The following is a 27832-nucleotide window of genomic DNA, read 5'->3' as shown; positions in this document are numbered from 1 at the left end:
CTGCTGTCACAAGAATATGTTCATTGTAGAAAATTGTAGTAATATTAACACAAGTCAATATTTTTAAAATATTGGCATGTAAGTATGAAAGAAATACCACTGGGCTTGTCAAGCACGTATTATTGCCCACACCTTCGTCACCTAGATGAACGGCCTAAAGGTGGTCTCCAGGATGGGGTCAGATGTCATGCAACCATGCGACTTCCAATACGTGCGTGTTAACATGTGCCGATGACATCTTTTGACATCTTTGCAGACGTTTACCAGAAATACATTCTGCGGCCCATCAGAGAGATCTGGTTTGTTTCCTAACCTTAGAAGATCAAGTAATTTGGGCATATTTTTTAGGTACTAATCTCTCCAAAACTATCAAGATAGCCTTTATTAAGAAAGACTGCATATTTAACCTCCCTTCAGTCCAATTAGTTTCTTATCAGAGTTTTTAGCACCACCAACTGGTTAAAGAGATTTACTACAAATGTGTTTGACTCCATCTGTTTTGTTCACTGGGAGGACCATATACATTTACTTCACATTAAATTTACAGTAAAGTAATTTATTTCAGTCACTAAACAAAATTAGAAATGTCTTTGTCAGTCAAATAAATAATAATCCACTCTGACTTTTTCACATAGGAAGAAGGTATATTTTGGTTAATAAAAGTCATTAGAGAAAACTAAATCTACCCACAAGAGCTAATTTGATTTACTCTAGCATGAACTCAAACTCAAAAAGCAAAGACTGGGAACTACAAAGAAAATTAGAAAACCATTCAATAGAAGATAGGACAAACCAAACGGCACGGAATACTATAGTAGCCTACAATGTTTATGTCATACATTCCTTTAATTAGAACTAAAAATAACTGGGGGCCAGGAGGTAGTGTAGTGGTTAAGGCTCTGAATGCCCACATGACTGACCGTGGTTCGAGTCTCGCACCTGGCAGCTAGAAACTCAATCCAGGCTCATGTGCATGAGTACTCAAAATCCCAAGAGGAGAATGGAGCAGAAGGGACTGAGGCATGGCCATCCCCCTAGGGGTGATTTCTGGCTTTCTGTCTCTCCAGTAAATTTCTTGCTTTCTATCTCTCCAGTAAGCACAAGTGCCCTGTAGCAAAAATCTTAAATAAATAAATAAATAAACTAAAAATAACTTAGAAGATAATTTCCTATTAAAATTTTGTTTAACTTGGGACTAGCGGTTGGCATAATGGCTATGTTGCTGGACTCTCATGTACTTGACCACAGTTCGAGTCCCGGACCCGGTGGCTTAAACTCATGCTGGGCGCGTGTGCGTGCGTGCCCAAGATCCCAAGAAGAGAATGGAGGAGAAGGGATTGTGGTGTGGCCATCCCCCCTGGGGGGTGATTTCTCGCATTCTGTCTCTCTGTCTGTCTCTGTCTTTCTGATGAGCACATGCACCCTATAGCAAAAACCTCTCCAAAAAAAAAAGAGAGAAATTTTTTTTAACTTTTCTCACCAAGATTCCGGTCTCAAAAATATGTACTGCCATGTGACATGTGAATGTATACAGCTATTAATCTTTCCAACCTACTTAAATAAACCACATCTAGCAATAAATACCAGTATAGAGGTGGCACAACTGACCCTTAGGGTATAAATATGATTTCTGCGCAGCAAATCAAACTGTGGAAAGAAGTATCCTGAACAACTAAGTATAATTTCCCCCAAAAAACAACCAATTTGCGGATACGAATTACCTATGGAAAGTACACCCAGCTACTTATTATCATGACAAATTTGAAACCTGAAGAATAAATGTCACCAACATCATAACAAATTTGGTCACTGCAGAAGCTTCTCTACTAGAAAAAATACAAGACACTTAGAAAAGGTTCCAACCAAATAAATGAATTCCACTCTGGTGGCAGGGTTCTGTTAAAAAGTTTTCTAATAGGGTTTTAAGCTAATGTAATAATTTTGTGATAATGGTTATTTAAATCTCCATACAAAGTAGTCAGTTCCACAGTTTTTAAAGAGTCATTTAATTTTATTTATTTATTTTTTTCAGTTTGTTACAAGACACATGCACTCACCAGAGAGAGAGAGGGAACATGAGAAAGTAAGCCTCCTGTCCCAGGACTTGAACTGCAGTTGGCCATGGGAGTCCAGGGCCTCAATCACCACGCCACCTGCTAGCCCCCAATTTCACATTTTTTAAAGTCTCCAAGCCTAAACCTGCAATGGGAAGCCCAGTGAAGAAGACAATTTATGACAGGCTCTGGCAAAAGTAGGACCAGCAGCTGCTCTGCCCAACTTAAGACATAATTTGAAGATCAAAGTTTGATCACGTTAATTCTATTCCTTTGCTCATTTATTTGCTCATCGCATTCATTCCTTTATTCATGTATTCATCCTCTCTAGCAAGCATAGTTCAATTCTTGCAAGAAGGAACAAGAGTGAAATAAAGGTAGCGCTCCATCCTCTCCTTAGACGAGAGTCTCACTATGCCCTCTCCACAGCCAAGATTTCTATTTGAAGTTATGAATGGATTATAAGGAATTCTGACGATAAGACTTAGGTTAAGAAAGACATTTTAGGTCTGGCAGGTGGCGTGGTGGTTAAAGGCACTGGACTCACACATGGTCAATTGCGGTTCAAGTCCCGGACCTGGTGGCTTGCTTTCTCACTTTCCCTCTCTCTCTCTCTCCCTCTCTCTCTGATCAAACTAGAATAACAATAATAAAGTTAAAAAAGAAAGGCATTTTGTAACTTTTATTTATTCTTATCCCTATGTATATCCTTTAATATATATGAATGAAACATAATGCCGTTTGGACTTTTTTGAGACATGATTGACAAAAAAAATTGTATATATTTAAGATGTACAACATGGTGTTTTGATATAAGTATATTTGTGTAATGATGCTTACCAAGCTAGTTAACATGTCCTGAAATTGTATGTGCACATGTGTGTTTGTACATGTGTGGGGGGAGGCTGAGAACACTTAAGATCTACTCCCTTAGCGTATTTTAAATGTACAATATGTTATTATTAACTATAGTTACATGATATATATTGGACCTCTGCAATCTGCTCATCTTATAAGAAAGTTTTCACTCTTTGATCAGCATCTCCTGATTTTCCCCTCGCCCCAGCCCCTGGCAACCATTATGCTGCAGTTTCTCTATGTTTGATAAGTTTAGATTCCACATACATGTAATGCCGTGAAATATTGGTGCTTCTGTGCCTTGTTTACTTGTTTAGCATAATGTCTTCCACGTTGCTCCATGTTGTCACAGACGGCAGAATTTCCTTCTTAAGGCTAAAAACGCGCACGTATTATGTGACACCTGGATTATTTTTAAATCTTTTCTATGTTGAATAATTGAATAATAATTGCAATGAACATAGGAGTGCAGGGTTGTTTTTTTTTTTTTTTTTTTTTTCGAATTTTTTGCCATAGGCCAGGTGCACTTGCTAGAGAGAGAGACAGATAGAAGCAGAGAGAGGGAAAGTGAGAAATCACCCCCCGGGTGGGATGACCACACCACAATCACTTCTCCATTCTCTTCTTGGGATTTTGGGCATGTACGCACATGTGCCTGGTATGTTCTTCAAGCTGCCCAGTCTGGGATTCACACAACAGACTCAGCCATGTGGGATTCAGCACCTTCACCACTATGCCACCTGCTGGCTCCAGAAGGGTAGATATTTAATTATAATTTTAGTCTATTCTACCATTATCAGACAATAGTGGTCCTAATTCAGAATATAAAATTTAATTATATCAAAATTTTATAACAAAAAAAAAAACACTTGACCATTGACGAGTACCAGTAATATAATTATAAATTTTTAAAGTTATTTTTCAGTTTCTTGGGGTATTTTTTCTTGGACCAAAAGATGAAATAGTTGATAATTAAGTCCACTTTGGCTTGAACTTAGCAATAAAGAGGTCTCAGCTTTATCTTTAAAACAGAGAGTAATGCCAGTTGATGTGGAGGGTCATTGCAGGAGCTTGGTACGGTAGTATGCAGTAAGTGTTGAGTTAATAGGAACCACTGTCACTGCTGGTGCAATGACACAGTGCAAGGAAGGCTGGAGAAGCGCGTCCAGGATGCGGTGCTGGCACTGAGCGTCAAGGATGCGGTGCTGGCACTGTCCTGAATGCTGGGAGAAGATGACAACAATGAACCTTGAGAAAAAGGACAGGGGCAACTGGGGAGATTTAGGTGGGGAGAACAGCCTTCTAGGCTGGATTTGAGTATATCTGCAGGTAGAATAGAAGTTTTAAATGGGAGAGGGAATGGCTGATGAAGAAAGGCCTTAGATCTATAGAACGGGAAGAGGGGAGATCAAGAAAAAGAGGAATCAGAGAAAAATAAGAGACCCCTTTTCTTTAGACATAAACTTGAAGAACAGAAAACTCTGGAGGTGAAGAGGAGGCAGTGAAGGACACCTTGGAGGTGGCCATGCCCCTCTCCTTGGAGCAGGCACACAGTCACCTACAAAGCACAGCAATGGGAAAGGCTGGTGCAAATTCTCACAGAGAGAGCAGTAGTCTCCATCTCAAGTGACGACTCCAATGATGGCTTGAGGTGATACTGAGAAGAATTCAGAGACTCAGACAAAGGAGGAAGGCCACAGGTACAGGAGGGGCCAGTGATAGCTTGCATACCAACGACTGCCATCCTCATAACAGGGAATTGGAGATGGCCAAGTTGAAGCTCTCCTGGATGACAACAGGGATACTACATGACCTGAGTGACAGGTACACCTGATCTCAACATGAAAAGAACATGCTGGAATTACATGGTCAAGGGAAGAGAAGTGAGTAGAGCAGATGGATTTCAGTGTTTCGTAGTTCACACACTTTGGTCAAGTAGAGACCACGGTCTGCCTGAACTATTATGTGACTCCAGCTTGACATCGAAACAGGTAGGAAAGAAAGAGGAAAGAAGATGCAGAAAGATGTATAGATTCAGAGATGTCTTAGAGTTCAGAGATGTCTCCGTCTTTAAATTTAATGAGAGACAAACTGCTTGCTTGCTTGATTGATTGATTTAATACCGTATGTGTGAGGTGTGTTTCGGGGAGGTAGATGCTTTGCATAGGGAAAGCAGGGGGTCAGTAAGCTGTAGCTCTCAGAACTGCAAAGGGCATGTCCAAGTGCCAGTCCCAGCGAAAGAGCCCGGGCCCTGTGGTATAGACCAGGATTGAGGGCAGGGCCCTTGGACAGAGGCCTGGGTTCTAAGTGAAGACTAGGAAGGGAAAGTGGTGAACATACTCTTGGGGCCTATTGGCAGCTAGAGAGAACTGAAGTGGGGAGACACAGAGGAAGAGGCACCAAGAGGAAGGGTGATGGGGAACCTGAGGGACAAGGAGTCATGTCTAGCACCAGTCACCAGTTCTGGGATTATACAATGCCAAGTTCCGTGGGTGGTGAGAAGGAGCAGTGAGTGACAAACCGGAGAGGATGTAGAGGCTATTAGTACTAGAACCTGCCCTGCCCTTCCTGGGGCTGGCTGAGGCACTGGGTGAGCCCAAGTCTCCCAAAGGAGCTATCGGTAGGTTCAAGGGCTAGGATAGGCAGAGATAAAGGGAAGAGCAGAAACTAAGAGGCAGCACACTAAGTCTGTTGGGGATATAATTGCTTCTTTGGCCTGATTTTCTCCAGCACCAGGTGGCAACCAAGCAGGGAAGAAGAGCAGATGATGTGGGAAAACTGGAATCTATCAAACATGACGCTGAACTCACAGGGACCGATTTTAGAATCAGTCTTCTAAGTGCATCAAAGGACAATCCTGCCTTATAAAATCACAAATTTAGCTTAGCTTCCCACCCCAGGTAAAAATCTGATAAAATCTGGGAACAGAGGTTGGTGTAATGGCCATGTTGCTGCACTCCCATGTAGTCGAATGCAGTTCAAGTCCCAGACCTGGTGGCTTAATTCACACCGGGCATGTGTGTGCGTGCCCAAGATCCCGAGAGGAGAATGGAGGAGAAGGGATTGCGGCGTGGCCATCCCCCCGGGGGTGATTTCTCCCTTTCTGTCTGTCTTTTTCTGTATTTCTGGCGAGTATATGCACCCTATAGCAAAAACCTCTCTTAAAAATTAATTTGTCAATTAAAAATATTTTTTTTGTTTTTACAATTTATTTGGCAAATATATTTGGCGTTATGGTATCATTCCAAAGGTAAGATGCATCACACAGGGGTTCCTATCAAAACAATCTGAACTGGAACGCCTGCTTCGGTTTCACATGATAAAATGCTGCAGCAGCTTCCTTTACACATTTTTATAAACAGTCCCTTTTGTTATATTGGAGATAATCAAATGAAATCTCAAGTGTAACAAGTCAAACCAAACCAATTCATATAAGCAAGGAAAAGCTATGTAAGTATGCAGTTAGTAAAGAATCCTTTTGTGGGAGCCAGCAAGTGGTATAGTGGTTAAGGCGCTAGATTCCCACATGACTGACCACAGTTTGAGTCCCAAACCCAGTGACTTGAGACTCACACCAGACATGAGCATGTATATGCCCCTGGCGGGTGAATTCTCACTTTCTTTTTCTCTGTCTCTCCAGTGAGCGCATGCATCCTATAGCAAAAACCTAAAAAAAAAAAAAAAAAACCAATGGGGGGGCCAGCAGATGGCATAGTGGTTATATCACTGGACTCCCACATGGCTGACCATGGTTTGAGTCCTGGACCCGGCAGCTTGAAACTCACTCTGGGTGTGTGCGCATGCATGCCCAAAGTCCCAAGAGGAGAATGGAGAAGATGGAATTGCGGCATGGCCATCCCCCATGGGAGATGATTTCTTGCTTTCTTTTTCTCTGTCTCTGGCGAACGCATGTGCCCTATAGCAAAAATCTCATATTTATGCTAGACAGTATAGGGATAAAAAGGCATAGATCCAACCCTCTATATATTTATATCATCCATCGAATGACATAAGAAACAGAATAGTGACCAAGAACACAAGTTTAAAAGTCCCTCTGGGTTTGTACCTTGGTTCCATTGCCAGTGGTCTTGAGCAAGTCCTGTGAGCTCTCCCAGCCTTTTCTACTTCTATAAAGTAGGGATGGATGAACAAACCCATGAGGTTCCTGCAAGGATTCTCTCAGCACAGTGCCCAGGAGTCCCTAGTAAATGTGAGTTGCCAGTGGTGGTGTGGTTACTAGGGAGAGATGCAGTACTGTGGCGAGTGCTACTAGAGTTCTAAGGAAACACTTTTGTGAGTAGGAGTGATAAAGGCAGGCTACTCAGAAGAGTCTGGGCAGCTAAGGAAGGGATACCATTTGAATATGTGGATGGGGAGGTGGAAGGAGGAGGGAGAGCAGTGTACCCGGCATGAGTTAAAGTGCTAGAAGAGAAATGAGGCAGGATCAGCATACAGCAAGTAGTAGACCCAAGTGGTAGACCAAATATTACATGTGGGAAATGCCAGGGGGCGTGCAAAGAAGGCACACCAGCTTCTGTCTATGGGGGCTTGTATGTCAAGCTAAGGTGTCTAGACATTATCTGGCAGGTGACGAAAACCTACTGAAGTCAGGAAGGAACATTAAAAAGTATGATAATTTACTCTCTTTTTCCAAATTTTAACTAGAAAGGTAGATAGGGATTCTAAAACTTTAATGCACATCTGAATCCCCCAGGGATCATGTTAAAGTAAACACATCTGATTCAATCCCTTTAGAGTGGGGCCTGAGACTGGGTATTGCTAATATTTGGAGCAATCTTTGAATGACAAGGAGGTATCTATTCAAGCAGCCTGATGGAAGAGACTGACTAGATAGGAGATAGGTAGACAAGATGGCTAGACTTAAGGTACCGAACTTATAGGTTGATACACTGTAGGTAAAAATGTAGTACTGGAAATCTCTGGTCCTAATTTTTGGCTGCATATAAGGAGGACAACAAAAATTTTAATATACTTTAACTCTTTTTTTAAAAGAATTATTTGATTTTTATTATTACTATTATTATTATTTTAAAATCTGCTATAGAGCATATGCACTCAGGAGAAAGAGAGAGGAAATGAGAAAGTAAGAAGCCAGGTCTGGGATTCAAACTGAGTTTAGCCACGTGGGAGTCCAACACTTTAACCACCACAGCACCTGCCAAGTTTAACTCTTAATAACTCTTAATTCTGAGCCTATTTTTTCATGACATTTAAAAACAATTTAAATATCTCATATAAAATATAAATTTATCTTATTTTATAAATATATTATATTATCCAATTTCTACCAAGAAGTTAGCAATCTACTACAAAAAAAAAAAAAAGGAATGGCTTCCTGTTCCTATAAAGGAAAACGGCATGAATACATTCATGATGTTCAGCTATTAATAACTTCAAGGATGACTGAAAGGGTTAGCAACATTTGGCCACAGAAAGAAACCATGGCAGCGAGTTTTTTATGTGACAGTAGAATTAAAAGAAAAATAGCCCTCACACTATTACAGCAAGAACAGCATATTCAGCCATATATGTAGATGAGGAATTGGATACGTTGGCCATAACACTTGTTATAGTGACATCTCAAAAACTAAGCCCAGGGTTGGATAGCTGTCAAACCCAGTAATTTCCTCTTGAGAACAGTCTTTGTCACACTGACAGACCACATCTGTATTCATGCTGCAGTGGATTTTGAATAATATCTGTGGTACACACGGAAAATAAGAGACTCCCATGCCACTCTCAGTGATAGATAACCCCACCCGTGAATTTCAGAGCTAGCAGAAGCCTGCCACATCACATAACACAACACCCTCTGCTCTGAGAGGAGGGGAGTGCAGTCCAGGAAGGTGCGGCGGTTTATGGGCAGATGGGTCACAGGCAGAGCTGGGACTAGAACTTGGGTCTCCTGGTTCCCACCAGGGGCCTGGCTGGACTCCACAACCTTAACATGGCACCAATGTGGCATTTGGAGAGTAAAATAAAATAAAAAAATAAAAAACACATCATAAAAAGCCTGTTCTCTACAAAAGCCATTCATTTACATAAAATGTAGTCATCTATTCAAGAAGTACAAAACGGTGCTATGGGAAGTGTGGCCATGAATACTCAACTGTGCCTGCTCCCACATCGAGCTCACATTCTAATAATGAAAATAATTCACGTACACGCACTACGTAAAAGCATAAAGTAAAAAGAAATTTAGGACGGATTAGGAATTTCAAGCAGAAGGTAGAGGCAATTTCCTTTCTGGGGTTGGAAGGCAAGTGGGTAGGATGTTATGACTGGCTTTCGAGGTAAGAAATATTTTAACAGCTGGGCCTTGAAGGATGAGTAGAATTTGTATCTGGATGGACTGTGAAATCGGGACAGCCTAAAATGTGAAAGCGATTACTCGTGCCTTCCAATCAAATAATATATCCCAGATTAAATGAACTAAGTCAACACAACTGGAAGAACCAAAATAACATCCCTGTTTTTAAATCTACTTAATAAAGTCATCATTCTTCTCTACTTGTTTCCCAGTTCTATCTCTGAGCTTTGATTCCCGAGTTACCAATTATCAAGGTTATACTATTAAGAGGATGGTCCCATAATGCAAAGAAATCATTTTTGTCTATAGAGCAAAGTCAATTAAGAACTCTCTAAAAAAACTACATTTTCTTTTTCTTCTTTTTTTTTTTTTTTTGGAGAGGTTTTTGCCATAGGGTGCCTGTACTCACCATAGAGAGGCAGAAAGACAGAAAGCAAGAAATCACCCCTCAGGGGGGATGGCCACGCCACAATCCCTTCTCCTCCATTCTCCTCTCGGGATCATGGGCAAGCATGCACACGTGCCCAGCATGAGTTTAAGCCATGGGGTCCAGTTCTTTAACTATAGTCTACTACATGGGAGTCCAGTGACATAGCCATTATGCCAACTGCTATTCCCCAAAAACTGCATTTTCTTAAAATGACTAGAAAATAATAATTTTTATAGGTGGATTTTATTTTTTAAAGATTTATTTAATTCCATTTATTATTATTATTATTACTTTCAATTTGACTAGAGAGAGACAGAGAGAGAGAGAAAGGGAAAGCAAGAAATCAAGCCGCCGGTCCGGGACTCGAACTGCAGCTGGCCATGTAGGAATCTAGAACCTTTAAATACCACATCACCTGCCAGTCCCTATAGCTGGACTTTTCAAGTATTGTTTCATTTAACATATGACATGTGACAGTCCCGAGAAGTCCCTCGGAGAGGAAATTTCGACGTCAGCTTAAAAAGTTAACACATATTCATACTCCTTACTCACATACAAGAGTAATCAGAAAAGGAAATCTCTACAGTAAAATTTAGAAACAAAATAAATTGAGATTAAAAACAAAGTCTTTGGGATAACCCTGGAACCTAATGATTGAGGAAGCCAGTTCCCACATGGTCACCCCAGTTTAAATCCTGATCCTGGCAACTTGAAAAACTTGTCAGGCTCCTGTGCTTGTGTACCCAAAATCCTGACAGGATGGAGAAATGGGGGAGAAGGGATTGTGGCATGGCCACAGTCCATTAAAGGGAGCTTTCTTTCTCTTGCTCTCTCCTTCTGTGTCTCTCTCTCTGGTGAACATACACACCCTCTGACAATTAAAAAAAAAACAAAACAAAACTAAAGTATTGCTATTACAGAGAAGATAAAAAGTACATGAAATAAAAACGGAAAACTCCTTGAAGCCAGCAGGTGGCATGATGGTTAAAGACGCTGGACTTCCACATGGTCAACTGTGGTTCAAGTCTCAGACCTGGTGGCTTGCTTTCTCACTTCCCCCCCACCCCTTTCTCTCTTCCCTTTCTCTCTCTCTCTCTCTGGTCAAATTTAAATAAAGAGTTAAAAAAAAATAATTATTAAAAAAAAAAAAAAGGCGGAAAGCTCGAGATGTCCACGTCTTTGGCTACAACACTCACACGGCAAGCAGAGCGGATGACTTTTCTCTATGCGTGACTACGAAGAATGAGATATAATGTGCAGTCTTTTCTATACTTTTCTATACACAGAAGCATGTAGATTCTTACAAATCCACGATCGTATTCACTGAAGTAGGTACTCACTATAATAGCTGAGATCTTACTGAGGTAACCTGACTCCATTTGTGAGCCGATCATCCTGATGCAAAGAATAATGACTGGAAACTTTTTATTGTTAGAAGTTGTTGCAGAAAATGATATGCAACAAGTCAGCTGCTGGCAGAAAGGGATTATAGGAAGCTAAAGAACACAGCAAGGAATCACATTTCAAGAGCGATGCAAATGATTTGGGGAAAAAATTGTTATCTTAAATCACTTTCCTTTAGCCTTTGACTCTGAATGGAAGACTCTCTTTCATTCAGCATAACAAAAGATTCTGTTAGTTCCTTTTACCCAAGTTCATGACAACCCTTTCTTCTAAAATGGCTGTGGTATGAGGCACATGTAATTTTTCTGCCAGGAGAACAGTTGCTCTTTTAAAAAAATTCCTTCCTAAGCCCCCTACCCCCTTCCCAACACTCTAACATTGATAACATGTTATTTAACCATTTTTAAAAGGCAGTGAGATGTTCTGATTATTTTGACCTTCCTCATGTAATATAAAGAAAGTGATTCTTACACCAAAAACATTAGGATACACCTTCAAGGGTGTCCAGTCCAGTCCTCATGGTGCCACTTTCCAAGAGCACATGGCCAGTGGTCTGTGTGCTTGGAACCTGGGATGCTGGCTCAGGGCACAGCCCTTCTGCACATCCACATTTCGTTCCATGGCTGGGAAGCAGAAGCAGGCTTTGGAGCATTTTGCCAACTGACAGGTGGTGGAAATGTACAAATTTCAGTGCTTATGATGAGATGGCAAAGGCTCCTGGGCATGGAGAAGCAAACATACCCAGACAGAGAAAAACGCCAGCCAGAAATACCACAGGGTGCTGATGGCGGGCAAAGTCAAGGAGGCACACTAAGCCTCGTTCCCTGATGGCAACTGAAGCAAAGTCATGAACTGAAAATGCCCCCAAAATAGAGCAGAGAGACACTGTCAGAGAGTAATGCATGAAAATCACATGGAGAGAGAGAAAAATGGAAAGCGAGGCTGCATGTGGCTGTAAAGCTCCTGATCGCATTTTAAACTGCTCTTTCCCCGTTTATAAGAAATAAACCATGAAGGAAACCACCAGTGATCATTTTACTGTCACTGGTGTTGGGAGTAAGTGACAATGAGCCAACAATTATTCATTAACTACAATGCAGGAGGCAACATGCCAGAGACAGTGGAGATTATAGATAAATCGATAAAACTCAAAGAGGTTGTAGAATTTTATGGAGATAATCATAAACACTGTACTTTTGTTTATCAAGTAAGTGATTGAAAAAAAAATACCTAACAATAAAAATACCATCAACATTTAGAGAAATGAGACAAGATTATTCAATGTAGAGAAGAAAAGGCTTTATTGAGCAGGATCTTAAAGAATTAGTACAAAGTTGGGTAGAAAGGGAAAGGCATTTCAGGCCAGGGGAACAGAGTGAAGTATAAACGCACACCATGTACTCAAATGATCAAGGACTTCACCAAGGGAAACAGGAATTTGGGACTAAGGAAAGATGACTTGAAAAAAGCAACCGCGTATTGGACAGCCAGGTTAAAGAGTTTTAACCAAGCTCCACTAAAGATTTTTGAACATTAAAATAAAATAACAAAAGACTATGACAGTGGTTATATTGGCATAGTGGTTAAAGGAGGTGTAGCCCACGTGGATGACCGTGGTTTGAATCCCGGTCCCAGCAGCCTGAAAAACACACCAGATGCATGTGTATGTGTGCCCCAAATCCCTGCAAACGGAGAAATGGAAGAGGCTTCAGAGTGCAGTTGTGTCCCATTTGGAAAATACTTTCTCCCTCTCTTTCTTTCCATCTCTCTCCAACAAGCCCCCGGCAAATAAAAAATAATAATAATAAAAAGACAAAGTTGTAAACAAGTTCTATAAGTTTTAAAAAGGGAAGATGGCTCTTATCTTAAATATTCAACCCAGAAACAGCCTATTACTAACATTAACTCTATAGTACAAACAGTATTATTTAGCTGTTACATCTCTTGAACTTCAGGCACTTTAAATAAGTAAAAGCAAAGGAAAAAAAAAAAAAAAAGCCCCAAGAAAAGAATTTTCTAAGAACTTCTGGATAATGGGGTACCAGCTTCAATAGTGAAGCGGAGTGTCATCACGGCTGGGCCCGAAGTGGAGATTACTGTTGCAGACTCGAATGTGAACACTACGAGCCCTGACAATGTCAGACTTTGCTTTCATGCATGAGAAAATCATTAAACGGCACCAGAGTAGTTAGGCAACAATTCACACACCTTGTGAAAGTATCTAATTTAGCTCGTATAACAATCTTAGAGCTAATGAAAGACATGCCAGCCTTTCTACCAAGTATAAAATGAACTGTTTCTTTGATGCCTCATGCCTGAAGTCTCTTTCTTTGGGTTGTTAGTTTTTGTTGTGTGGTTGGTTGGTTCATTGGTTTTTATCATTGTGGTTTGGTTCAGGTGTACAATGAAAATATAATATCCTGAAAGTAGCTACTCTTGATTTGTAAGAGAAATGCCTAACCTTAGATATATTACATAATTCTGCATCACGAACAGCCTCTCAGATTTCTTTTTTCCTTGAAAATTGTAGCACCAGAATAGGGGTATGTATATAAGTTGAGATATCTCTGCTTCTTTGGCCTACTTCAATTTATACAGAGAGGGAATACTTCCTCTTCTTTTTTAGGTTTACGACCTCATTTAATACTTTCAGTTATTTATTCTGGATTAGGGATTGTGGCATTATAAAATTACTATATATATAAAATGACATGCACCTGTAATCCCAGGGGCCCTGGGAGGCTGATGCAGTTGGATAACAAGCTGGCCTGGGCAACATAGTGCGATCCTGTCTGGAAGAGCCGGGCATAGTGGAACACACCTGTAGTTCCACTGAGGAGGCTGAGGCAAGATCAGGCAACATGGCAAGCCTCTGTCATGACCTACATGAGAAGGTCCCAGATTCATGTCCAGAGCCCTCCTTGAATATGCCAGGCACACACATGCCCATGAGCCAAGGCAGACTGAGGAAGACTGAGGACAAGGGTGTCAGTACCCTCTTAGGGTTTCTATCTCTCTGTCTCTCTTTCTCACTCCTGGAAGAAATAAATAAGCTTAATAAAACAGGAAGTTTAAACCTAACATATTTAATCAACAAAAAAATCCTGTTTGGCTATACATTGTGATGGTCTCCAAACTGTTGTGATCATATAATCATTGTAAGTACAGGATTGGTAGGATTATGGACTGGCCCCATGACCTAGTGGTTAAGGGAGCCAAATCCCACATGGCCAACTGTGATTCTAATCCCCACCCTGGTGGCTTGTAAAACACTCTGGATTGTGTGTGCATGCCCCAAATCCCAACGGAATGAAGAAATGAGAGAGAAGGGATTGCAGTGTGCCCACACCCCATTAGGGGGTGCTCACTCTCTGTCTCTCTTTCATGTATCTTCTGACAATCAAGGAAAAAAAAAAAAAAAAAGGCAAAAGAGATTTGTGCACATATACTCCACAAAATGAATACTATATATTTATTTACAGGTTATATGCACATGCTGATGGCGGGCAAAGGCAAGGAGGCACACTAAGCCTCGTTCCCTGATGGCAACTGAAGCAAAGTCATGAACTGAAAATGCCCCCAAAATAGAGCAGAGAGACACTGTCAGAGAGTAATGCATGAAAATCACATGGAGAGAGAGAAAAATGGAAAGCGAGGCTGCATGTGGCTGTAAAGCTCCTGATCGCATTTTAAACTGCTCTTTCCCCGTTTATAAGAAATAAACCATGAAGGAAACCACCAGTGATCATTTTACTGTCACTGGTGTTGGGAGTAAGTGACAATGAGCCAACAATTATTCATTAACTACAATGCAGGAGGCAACATGCCAGAGACAGTGGAGATTATAGATAAATCGATAAAACTCAAAGAGGTTGTAGAATTTTATGGAGATAATCATAAACACTGTACTTTTGTTTATCAAGTAAGTGATTGAAAAAAAAATACCTAACAATAAAAATACCATCAACATTTAGAGAAATGAGACAAGATTATTCAATGTAGAGAAGAAAAGGCTTTATTGAGCAGGATCTTAAAGAATTAGTACAAAGTTGGGTAGAAAGGGAAAGGCATTTCAGGCCAGGGGAACAGAGTGAAGTATAAACGCACACCATGTACTCAAATGATCAAGGACTTCACCAAGGGAAACAGGAATTTGGGACTAAGGAAAGATGACTTGAAAAAAGCAACCGCGTATTGGACAGCCAGGTTAAAGAGTTTTAACCAAGCTCCACTAAAGATTTTTGAACATTAAAATAAAATAACAAAAGACTATGACAGTGGTTATATTGGCATAGTGGTTAAAGGAGGTGTAGCCCACGTGGATGACCGTGGTTTGAATCCCGGTCCCAGCAGCCTGAAAAACACACCAGATGCATGTGTATGTGTGCCCCAAATCCCTGCAAACGGAGAAATGGAAGAGGCTTCAGAGTGCAGTTGTGTCCCATTTGGAAAATACTTTCTCCCTCTCTTTCTTTCCATCTCTCTCCAACAAGCCCCCGGCAAATAAAAAATAATAATAATAAAAAGACAAAGTTGTAAACAAGTTCTATAAGTTTTAAAAAGGGAAGATGGCTCTTATCTTAAATATTCAACCCAGAAACAGCCTATTACTAACATTAACTCTATAGTACAAACAGTATTATTTAGCTGTTACATCTCTTGAACTTCAGGCACTTTAAATAAGTAAAAGCAAAGGAAAAAAAAAAAAAAAAGCCCCAAGAAAAGAATTTTCTAAGAACTTCTGGATAATGGGGTACCAGCTTCAATAGTGAAGCGGAGTGTCATCACGGCTGGGCCCGAAGTGGAGATTACTGTTGCAGACTCGAATGTGAACACTACGAGCCCTGACAATGTCAGACTTTGCTTTCATGCATGAGAAAATCATTAAACGGCACCAGAGTAGTTAGGCAACAATTCACACACCTTGTGAAAGTATCTAATTTAGCTCGTATAACAATCTTAGAGCTAATGAAAGACATGCCAGCCTTTCTACCAAGTATAAAATGAACTGTTTCTTTGATGCCTCATGCCTGAAGTCTCTTTCTTTGGGTTGTTAGTTTTTGTTGTGTGGTTGGTTGGTTCATTGGTTTTTATCATTGTGGTTTGGTTCAGGTGTACAATGAAAATATAATATCCTGAAAGTAGCTACTCTTGATTTGTAAGAGAAATGCCTAACCTTAGATATATTACATAATTCTGCATCACGAACAGCCTCTCAGATTTCTTTTTTCCTTGAAAATTGTAGCACCAGAATAGGGGTATGTATATAAGTTGAGATATCTCTGCTTCTTTGGCCTACTTCAATTTATACAGAGAGGGAATACTTCCTCTTCTTTTTTAGGTTTACGACCTCATTTAATACTTTCAGTTATTTATTCTGGATTAGGGATTGTGGCATTATAAAATTACTATATATATAAAATGACATGCACCTGTAATCCCAGGGGCCCTGGGAGGCTGATGCAGTTGGATAACAAGCTGGCCTGGGCAACATAGTGCGATCCTGTCTGGAAGAGCCGGGCATAGTGGAACACACCTGTAGTTCCACTGAGGAGGCTGAGGCAAGATCAGGCAACATGGCAAGCCTCTGTCATGACCTACATGAGAAGGTCCCAGATTCATGTCCAGAGCCCTCCTTGAATATGCCAGGCACACACATGCCCATGAGCCAAGGCAGACTGAGGAAGACTGAGGACAAGGGTGTCAGTACCCTCTTAGGGTTTCTATCTCTCTGTCTCTCTTTCTCACTCCTGGAAGAAATAAATAAGCTTAATAAAACAGGAAGTTTAAACCTAACATATTTAATCAACAAAAAAATCCTGTTTGGCTATACATTGTGATGGTCTCCAAACTGTTGTGATCATATAATCATTGTAAGTACAGGATTGGTAGGATTATGGACTGGCCCCATGACCTAGTGGTTAAGGGAGCCAAATCCCACATGGCCAACTGTGATTCTAATCCCCACCCTGGTGGCTTGTAAAACACTCTGGATTGTGTGTGCATGCCCCAAATCCCAACGGAATGAAGAAATGAGAGAGAAGGGATTGCAGTGTGCCCACACCCCATTAGGGGGTGCTCACTCTCTGTCTCTCTTTCATGTATCTTCTGACAATCAAGGAAAAAAAAAAAAAAAAAGGCAAAAGAGATTTGTGCACATATATTCCACAAAATGAATACTATATATTTATTTACAGGTTATATGCACATGTGCTACTATACTCATATATTATGTGCATTATAAAACATAATGTAGAAATATGCAAAGAATTCAATAAAAACAAATATTTTATTTTTATAGCAAATAACTTTTTGCTGTTACTAGAACTTACTGATATTTAATAAGAACAATATGACTTACTCTACTGTATTATTTCTGGACATCTTGGCCTCATCTTTTGTGAAAGAGCAACTGAAAGTTTCATTTTGACACTTGGCTTCAATGGCTGTCATAGACCCTTCGAGAACAGCAGCCGTACCCGGGAAAGGGCCATCAAGGCACTGGTGCCCTCCATTTAACTCCATTCTCTGATAATGCAAAGGCTGGAGTGTTTTTTAATTTGCATTTTGTTTTCCTTTCTTTTTAATGATTTTGTTGTCATCACTAACTGAAATTTAACTGGTAAATGGCCGTCTTTCCTGATATCAATTAATTTCTCTTAAAATTGTATTGAAACTATTGATTTTTTGTATTTTTAAAACGTGTGTCCTAAAACCACTGAAACTTTGGGAGATTTTTTTTAAGCCAGGTTAGGACTTCCATTTTAAACTAATTGAACATGCAGATATGAAGAGTTTTAGCAAATAACACACGTGGGGCTGGCAGGTGGTGTGGGGGTTGAAGTCCTAGACTCCTACATGGCTGACCATGGTGCGAGTTCCAGACCTGGTGGCTTACCTTTTCACTTTCCCTCTCTCTTTCTCTCTCAGTCTCTTGCTGGTATGCACACATGCCATAGAGCATATTTTAAAATAATAATAATAAATATAATTAAATAACTTTAAAAAAAGACACACATTATTTTAAAAAATAAAGTCACTTTCCAAACATCCAATTTCAACAATATTCTCCCCTATAGCATCAGTTTCTACAGAAAAGAAACACTTTCTTATTCACTGTTAAAATATTGCTCCAAGGGCAGGCTCTGTGGTGGCAAATTGGTAATGTACCACCCAAGAAAAGCCAGATCCCACATGGCAACCACAGTCTGAATTTCTAGCTGAGTCAGCCCAAAACATGTTGGGCAATGCACGTGAGTAGCCAGAGTCCAACACATTGGAGGACTACAGGGAAGGGATTACAGTATGAGCAGACTTTGTGGAGGGTGCCTCTCTTGCACACACACATACGTATGTACACATGTACACATGCTCTATCATGAATAAAGAATATTTTTTCTACAGAGATTTTTGCTATAGGACATGTGCACTTACAGAGAGACCGGAAGTGAGAAATCACCCCCCAGGGAGGATGGCCACACACGGGAGCGGTGTGAGTTTTAAGCTGCCAGGTCTGGGACTCCAACCACAGTCGACTACATGGGAGTCCAATAACATAACTATTATACCATGTGCTGGTCCCAAGGCAAGAAAGTATTTGAGAAGAAGCTTTTGCAGGTCAGCCAGGTGGTCTGATGGTTAAGGTAACTGGATCTCACATGACCAACTGTGCTATTTCAGTCCCACACTCTGCAGCTTGAGAAACATTCTGGGCACATGTGTGTGCATGCCCAAAATCCCATGAAAAAAAATGGAGGAGAAGGGATTGTGGCATGGTCATCCTCCTTTGGCGATGCTTTCTTACTTTCTCTCTCTCTTTGTTTCTCTGGCAAGCACATGTACCCTACTATAAAATTTTTTTTAAAAAAAAGGAATAGAGAAGAAAAGGCTTTTTCCTGAAAACTACTGATTCTGGGCGTGAAGGTTAAGGCACTGGATCCCACACAGCCATGTGGTTCAAGTTCTGGACCTGGCAGCTTGAAAATCACACCAGGTGGGGAACCAGCAGTTAGCGTAATGGCTATGTCGCTGGACTCTCACGTAGTCAACCACGGTTCGCATCCTGGACCTGGTGTCTTTTAAAACTCGTGCCGGGCGTGTGTGCGTGCGTGCCCAAGATCCCGAGAGGAGAATGGAGGAGAAGGGATTGTGGCGTGGCCATCCCCCCAGGGGGGTGATTTCTCGCTTTCTGTCTCTATGTTTCCGTCTGTCTGGCGAGCGCACGTGCCCTATAGCAAAAAAAAAAAAAAAACTCTAAAAAAAAGAAAATCACACCAGGTGTGTGTGTGTATGTGCACATGCTCACAATCCTGAGGAGAAGGGTTTGCAGCATGGTCATTCCCCCATCACCCCAGGGGGTGGAGGATTTTGTTACTTTCCCTCTCACTCTCTCTCTCCTCTCCAACCAGCACGTGTGCCCTATGGCAAAAGCCTTCTAGCTCAAAGGGCTATATTTAAGCATATTGTTAAAAAAAAATATCTCTACAAGGTAGCATCTATTAACATCATTTAACACATAAAAGTAAGCAAATTTGGAGAACTTGTCTGTTTATATAAAAGGAAAACAAGTAACAATTTTTAGTTCCTTTGTTAAAAACAACCTCCATCTGGTAGAAGTACATTGATATTAATTACTCACCTCATCACAAAGTATATACAAAAATGCAATTATATGGTAAAGGACTTGCTTTTACAACGCCACCTAATTAATATTGCCCTATGGCGCTATGCATGCTTCTGGCTTTAACTTCTCTGCTCTTCCTAGTAGCTTGCTTGTGAGCATTTCATACATGTCACTGTTAATGACAATGAGCGCAAATCCTTATTCAAATAACCTGCTTGGTAATTTCTATTGAGCCAAGCTGGCTTCTGGTCAGACTTCATTAAATTGCTTTTATCCCAAATGGGAACATCTGCCAGATGTCCCCAATAACCACTCTCTCTCCCTCTTCCTCAGTACCAAAACCTCCATCAGTGGGAACAGGACTGCCCAGAGCAAAAGCGGCATTTTCCAAGCCTCTGTCCCCTTGGACCTATGTATGCCCTCAGAGCTAAGCCTGGGTCACTGGGATGAAAGCAGAAGTAGCATGTAACGGTTGAAGGAAGCACATCTCTTCTGCTCTGGTCCTCCTAACAAGCTGGAATTCAAATACAATGGCTGAAAATTCAGCAACCATCTTGAAAGAAGAGGCAGAAACCAAGTGTTGAGGCAGCCGGAGCAACAAAAGGGCAATCTGGATCCTCCCTGTGCCGAAATCATTCAGCCCTGGGTTGTCTGCATTTATTTATGTGAGAAATAAGTGACGGAGGTCTTCCAAAAGTTTGTGGAAAACACATCTGCACCAAAAGAAACTCATACTTTAATTTCATTCTTCCACAAACTTTTTGACATCCCCTTTGTACTTCTGTCTTGTTTGAGCTTCGTTTACTTTGGTTTTTTGGCTCTCACTGGGCCTGGTAACAGGGTCGATGAAGAGCGCATGCAGGGAGTCAGAGAGACAGCTCTGCCATTTTCTCACACTGGCATGTGCTTACCCTCTTAGTATCACCTCCAATCTGCACTTTCCTAACAGAAACTGCTTGTAAGCCAGCTGTTCATTCCATCCAGATTAGCTCATAGAAGTGCATAGTACAATCTTCCTTAAAATTTCTTTTTTTTTTTTTTTTGAATTGCCATAGGGCACATGCACTCACCAGAGAGAGGGAAGAAATAACCTCTCATTGGGGATGGTCATGCCACAATCTCCATTTCTCCATCCCATCAGGACTTGAAGCATGCATGCACACGAGCCCAGTGGGCTTTTCAAGACACTGGAGCTGGGATTCAAACTGCAGTCAGGCACGTAGAATCCGGCTCCTTATGTGCAGTGCTTAATCGCTGTACTACAACCTTTAAATCCACTTCATCCGTTGTGTGTGAAATGCAACACGGGTCAAGAACTTTGAAAGCAAATGAACGAGGGGGGTCACCCTAAGGCGACTCTAACCTTTCCCTCCAGACAACTCAAGAGCCATGTATAACTGTGTCTAGCTGGATAGAGGCCACGGAAGAACACGAGTGTCTAGGTTAAGCACTAATCAAGCTTCATTTTTGGCCAATACATAAATACATGAATAAGTACATGAAGCTGTGCCTTCTCCTTGCCCCCCCCCATCAACAAACACCTATTTTATACACCTGCCTCATAATGCGGGCACTGTACCCACCTTAGGGCAGGGTGGGGACGGACTCATGGCGAACTACGGATTTCTCTCCTGGGTCATGACACATACTGTGCCGCGAGATGAAAATGTTCATAACCAAAAGTAACACAACAACAAAACCAAAAAACCCACAAAAATCAATGTTCAGTACGAGTGGCAAATCAAAGGTTGGGTATACATAAAGACTTGCTGCCTTACCTGAATACTTCAAGAACAGTCCTTTCTGGTAATTTGGGAGCCACCTGTCGAAATGCTTTTCTGAAATCTTCCAAAGTTAAAAATCCACGATCTATTTGAAAACAAAATATAAAATGTTCACTTACTTTGAGAAACCCCATGAACTGTCATTTCGCCCATATTTGTGTGAAACTTTATTTCAACATGTAATATTATTAGGAGAAAAGTAGTCATTCACAGCTAATGTCACACAGAACATAATCCAAGATTGTCTCGTCAGAAGAACCCGGGAACTCAATAGTAACGGTCTCCTGCAGCACAGTCCCAGATAACCTCGAAGGTCACTTCCAGCCCTGTCACTTTGCTGGCTCTCTAAATTCGAAGGAGAGGACTGCACAGGCACATCCACTATAATAATGGCATTACGCCCTGAGTTTCTGTGAACTGACAAAAGAATTCAGTCTTCAAAATTCACCTTTTTTCCTCGCTTGGTATTAGAATTATGATATACTAATATTTCAGGGGAAATTTTTATAGCATCCAAGACACTGAGCCTTCTCATCCTGACTATGATCTGTGGAGATTAAACCAAGTGGGTGATGTAATGTCACCCCTCCCACAGCCACCCCCAGTGTGGGAAAACAAGTCCTTCAGTCAAGTGGGGATGTCAAAGCAGGAGCTGAAGAAGGCCACACATCTCCCCATACTTCCATAGTCGGCTGACAGCCTAGATCCCCGCATGGCCAGTCTCTTTCTGCCCCCATTATAATAAGAAGAAACTTAAGTATAATTATAAACAAGTAGAGTTATCCCTTATCCAAAATGCTTGGGACCAAAAAGGTTTCAGATTTCAAGTTCTTTTGGATTTTGGAATATTTGCATACATAATAAAAGACCTTCTAGAGGGGACCCATGTCCAAACTCGAATTTCACTGATGTTTCGCGTGTATCTTATCCACACATTCTGAAGTTCATTTTATACATTATTTTTGTATTGCACTGTCTTGACTGTGACCTGTCTCACATGAGAGCAGGGTGGAATTTTCCACATGTGGCATTATGCCTGTGCTTGAAAACTCTGGGCCCAGCTGTAGTGGCACTTGCTACTAAGATTCTGTGCTCCACAGACTGGGGACCACCATGGAAGGCTTAGGCTAAAGGTCAAGCATAGTGGCAAATGCCTATAATCTCTGCTACATGGGAGACTGAGGCAGGAAGATTATGACAAAGTGAGACCCTGCCTTAAAAACAAAAAAATGTTGGGGCCGGCAGGTGTCATGGTGGTAAGGGCACTGGTCTCCCACATGGCCAATGGCAGTTCGAGTCCTGGACCTGGAGGCTTACTTTCTCTCCTTCTCTCTCTCTTTAGTGAGTGCATGTGTCCTATAGCAAAGTTAAAATATAGTAAAAATAATTATAAATAAAATTAACTTGTTCTTTTAAAAAAAGAATTTTTAAAAATTTTGGAGCATTTCAGATTTCAAGTTCTCAGATAAGAGATGCTCAACCTTTAACTGCAATTATTATTTCTTCCTTGGTCAGGAATTTGAGATCACAACGATGCACCAAAACCTAACAGCTAATGAGCGCAGTAAAATAATCTTCCGAGTACATTGAATGTTTGATTTTCTGAGTACAGATTCCCATTCACAGTTCCTTAATAGCAATTTTTACATCAAAACACTTTAAACACTTTAAAGACACTTACAGTGCATGTCAAAAGCTGTGAAAATGTCTCTAATTTCATTCCGGTAGAGTTGAGCTTCCTTCTTTTTCCGTATAATGTTTAAGAATGTCTCGAGTAATATACCTAAAAGTTGGAAAAACAATTTGCCAGAGATGACTATCTTCCTTTTTTAAGAAAACTATAAAGCAGAAACAAACAGTGGTAAACATTACAAATAATCAAATTGTATTTTACTTTTGGTGATCAGTATTTACTCCTAAAGTCCTATGAAGTCAAAAAGACATTTTGCTTGGCCTAGCCATGGTAGTATCTGCTGCCAGAAGGTATTCCTCATCACACTGAAGCCACATGAGAAGCCCAGGTTCGATTTTCAGCCCACCCTAAAGGTCAGATGCGGTTGTGTGTCTATAATGCCAGCTACTGGAGAGACTAAGGCAGGGCCATTTTCCAATTTAAAATATAGTGAGATCCTGTCTAAATTATTTTTTTAGAGGTCTTTGCCTTAGGGGGCATGTGTTCCCTGATAGAGAGACATGAGAAAGAAAGTGAGAAATCACTCCCCGGGAGGATGGCCACGCCGCAATCCCTTCCCCTCCATTTACCTCCTATAATGCCAGCTACTGGAGAGACTAAGGCAGGGCCATTTTCCAATTTAAAATATAGTGAGATCCTGTCTAAATTATTTTTTTAGAGGTCTTTGCCTTAGGGGGCATGTGTTCCCTGATAGAGAGACATGAGAAAGAAAGTGAGAAATCACTCCCCGGGAGGATGGCCACGCCGCAATCCCTTCCCCTCCTTTTACCTCCTGAGATCTTGGGCAGGCATGCACATGCACCCAGCATGAGTTTCAAGACACCAGGTCCAGGACTTGAACCATGGTTGGCCATGTGAGAGTCCAGCGATATAACCACTATACCATCTGCTGGCCCTAACCCTGTTTAAAATTCTAAAAAAGAAAGAAAGGATGGACATTAGGTTGTCAGAAAAGTCATGACACATGACAAATTTTGTTCTATGTAACAATGTGTCATGACTTTTCTGACAACCCAATATTCTGCTAAATGTTCAGTAAGAGCTGATCAATAGTGAAAACATACACAATGTTAGTGTTCAGTGAGCTTTTTCTAGGGATAAAAGGTTGGTGGCCTTGAAAAAAGTTTAACAGCGTTCCCTCTAACAGGTCTAATAGACAGGCATGAAACTTATTAAACAAGGTCTTGTAATTTTTCTCTCCTTATGCTTCTTCGATTCCTTTTTTCCTAGCCAGATGTCATTATGGCAGGGTTTTCTTCCAACTGGGAGACAGGGTCAGAGAAGTAGTTTCTCAAAAGTCAATGCCAATTGCACACCACAGATAAAGGTGGAGAGCACATTACATAAACAATAGAGCTGGCACCTTCCCCAGCCCTGGGTACACCCCACAACGTGTTCGGCAGCCTCGGGCTGAGCTTCCTGCAACTCTCATAATAAAAGAGCCCAGCATGATAATATGAGATTGGATACTGTGCTTACAATGTCTATTAAAATGAATTCTAATGTGATCTTTGTAGCGGGTTTAAAGAGCAGAGCCAAGAATTTAAACATTTTAGTGAAGTGAGCCCTAAATACATAAAAAGAACAGTTCATTTTTATAACTCAGGAGTTCCATTAAAAATTATTTATTTATTCATTCATTATTTTAATTTGACCAGACACACACACACACACACACACACACACAGAGAGAGAGACAGAGAGACAGAGAGAGCAAGTGAAAGAGAGAGAGAGAAAGTGAGAAAGCAAGGCACCAGGTCCAGGTCTTGAACCATGATCGGCCATGTGGGAGTGCCCAGTGCCTTAAATCCATGCCACCTGCTGGCCCCGAGAGTTTTAAAAACAGCCCCTAATCATACAATAATCACGAATACCCTTTATTCTTTTGGCAAGGTAATACTGAGCAGTATACCTTTCTTAAAATACTTCCAGCAATTTAAAGAATATAGAAATAATTTTATTAATGTCTCCTGTGTTTCTTATTTATAGTTATAGATTTACAAACTAAAATAAAAATCAATCTATGTTTTTAAATAATTCTTTTACAAATTTTTAGTAAGGCTGTCTGTCAGGCACTGTGTTAAGCTCTGGAAATGGAATGGAAAAGAGAACATGCCTGATTCCAGATCCAAGGGAGCTATGTTTCAGTGGGGACAGTCATTACAATTGCTCACACACATGATGGCAAACTGTGGCATGGGCAGTGACGGTAAAGAGGGTCCTAGGAACCCTCTTGTAGGCTCTGCGGGGAAGGAGAGATCTCCTAGAGGAGGAAAGACTTCAGTAAGACTTAAACTACGACACCAACTGGCTCGAGGGCGTGTGGAAGAGCATCTCAGGCCACGGAATAGCATGTGCCACGGTCAGTGAATAGAAAAGTGGGAAGATGAGGACAGTCCACTGTGGCTGGAGCGAGGCAGCAGGAAGAAGTGATTAATGTGGGACGAGGTTGGTGAGGGGGACATGGCCCGAACTCATAGGTCTTGTAGGCCACAGTAAATAACTTGGGTTTTAGTTAAGTCATCATAGAAAGTTTGAATTGAGAAGTGATATGATCTGACTTAGATTTTTTAGAGCTCTTTCCAGCTATCATTTTATAAAAAGGATTAGAAGGAAACCAAAAAAGGTAAAAAATGTTAGGAACCTATTGGCAAGAGACGTGATTGCTAGGATGCAGGTAGTGAGAATGAGAGACATGTTTTAGAATAGAAATGATATAACTTGATGATGAAATGTAGTGGTAGATGAGAAAGAAGATGCTAAGAATGGCCTGGAGAGGGTCAGCAGGTGGCATAGTGGTTAAGGCACTGGATGTCCATGTGTGTAACCACGGTTCGAGTCTCAGATCTGGCAGCTTGAAAATCCTGCTTGGTGTATGTGCATGTGTGTCCAAAATCCTGAGAGGAGACTGGAGAAGGGATTGCAGCATGGCCATCCCCCCTGGGTGGGAGAAATTTTTCCTTCTCCCACTGTCTCTGTCTCTCTCTGGTGAGCACACATGCCCAACAGCAAAAACTAAAAATAAATAAATATGTCCTACATTGAATTAGCATGCAATGCAAAATTTCCCAATAGTTATTAAGGACAGGAACTGATGCAGCTCCATTCTCATCTAACCACCCTTGTGACCAGAAGATATATTAAAAACTGCAGTTAAAATTGAAGTCTAGCCCTATTCCCACAAGAGCATGTCCATGACTTCAGTTTCATAAACACCAAAAGGTATACAATTAAATAGCATCTGAATTAGTGGAAATTCGTGAATAATTTAGACTGACAATGGCATGTCCTATAAGACCCTTCACAATCTCACCCCAGCCTAGATGTCTAGACCCATTAGCAAATGTCCTGGCACTTCCCCAAGACAACAGGGCTCTTCTGTACCCCCTTTCCGTGTGTAACACTCTCTTGCCTTTTTCCTCAAGAATTTTTATATCTCCTCCTAGATTCACCTCCTCTTTGAAGGATTCTCTAATTTCTCTCAGAAGACCTGACAGGTATCTACTCATGCCACTATCATAAAATCTGTTAGGGTCTATGGTAATTATCTGGCCACATCTCTACCTGGGACATGCTGAAGGAAAGTAGTATTTTTTTCCCTTTTTTCTTCTTCTTTTTTTTTTCCCCTTAGGTTTTTGCCATAGGGTACATGCACTTACTGGAGAGAAACAGAGAAAGTGATAAAACACCCCCAGGGGAGATGGCCACATTGCAATCCCTTCTCCTCCTGAGATTTTGGGCACACATGCACACACACACACACACACACACACGCACACACACGGAGTGGTTTTCAAAGTGCCAGATCCGGGACTTGAACCATGGTTGGTCATGTGGGAGTCCAATGCCTTAAACTACACCACTTGCTGGCCCTTGTTGTTAAAAATTGTATTTCAAGTGTTTGGCATGATGCCTAGCATGTAATAGGCATTTGCTGCATGTTTGCTGAATAAGTAACATGTAATGAATAAATATAACAAATAGGAAGATGTCATTCCTAGAAAAAAGTATTAACAAGTGTGTCTTAAATGGTCGTACAACTCTGTAAACTAATACCAAAAAGTAGGTCACCTTTTGGTCACCTAACCAGCAAAATAAAGTGTCACTTTCAAAACTCCAATTTCTCAATATATATGATACGGTAAAACAAACAAAAATCAGAGAAGAAGGAAATGCATGCATTATATTTATTTTTTACTTATCATTGCACCTGACTCAGAGAAATCATGGGGTGAGGTTAACACGTGATTCACAAGAAGAAAAAACACATGCATGGCAGTGATATCTTTAAAATTACATATGGAGGTTAAGGCATCAGCATTTGGAGCAATAAAGCTTTCAGGTCTTTATTGCAGTCTTTATCCCAGATACAAAGAAAATGTTCTTTAGTTTTCACTAGGGGAAAATGTACGTGGATTTAAGTGATAATGTTTATTACCACTTAAAAGAGAAACAATCTAATAACACAAATAACTCTATGTGTAATCAAGTTCTCTCATGCTATTTTCCCACAGAATCATGTACGTTTTCCTTTAAAGAAAGTTTTCTTTTTCTTTTTTTAAGTGTTGCCAGTGTGTACATACATTTGTGAGAGAGAGAGAAAACACACCTCAGTGGGGCCTGGTTATGCCACAATCCCTTTTCTTCCATTCCTG

The 27832-nt window shown here is 40.8% G+C and overlaps 1 protein-coding gene across 1 annotated transcript in view; it reads right to left on the bottom strand.

Moving 5' to 3' along the window:
- EFCAB11 (EF-hand calcium binding domain 11) overlaps nt 1-27832 on the bottom strand; it is a 197012-nt gene that overhangs the window by 142104 nt on the left and 27076 nt on the right. The window contains exons 4-5 of the mRNA XM_006158002.3: nt 23166-23267; nt 21479-21569 (exon numbers count right to left, since the gene is read on the bottom strand). Of these exons, the coding sequence (XP_006158064.1) occupies nt 21479-21569; nt 23166-23267 (193 nt within the window). The remainder of the gene's footprint in view (nt 1-21478; nt 21570-23165; nt 23268-27832) is intronic.

The sequence above is a fragment of the Tupaia chinensis genome, unplaced genomic scaffold (genome assembly GCF_000334495.1).
Source record: "Tupaia chinensis unplaced genomic scaffold, TupChi_1.0 Scaffold000568_1, whole genome shotgun sequence".
Lineage (NCBI taxonomy): Eukaryota > Metazoa > Chordata > Mammalia > Scandentia > Tupaiidae > Tupaia > Tupaia belangeri.
Note: the sequence above shows the minus strand (reverse complement) of the source record. Positions and strands in the feature narration are given on the sequence as shown.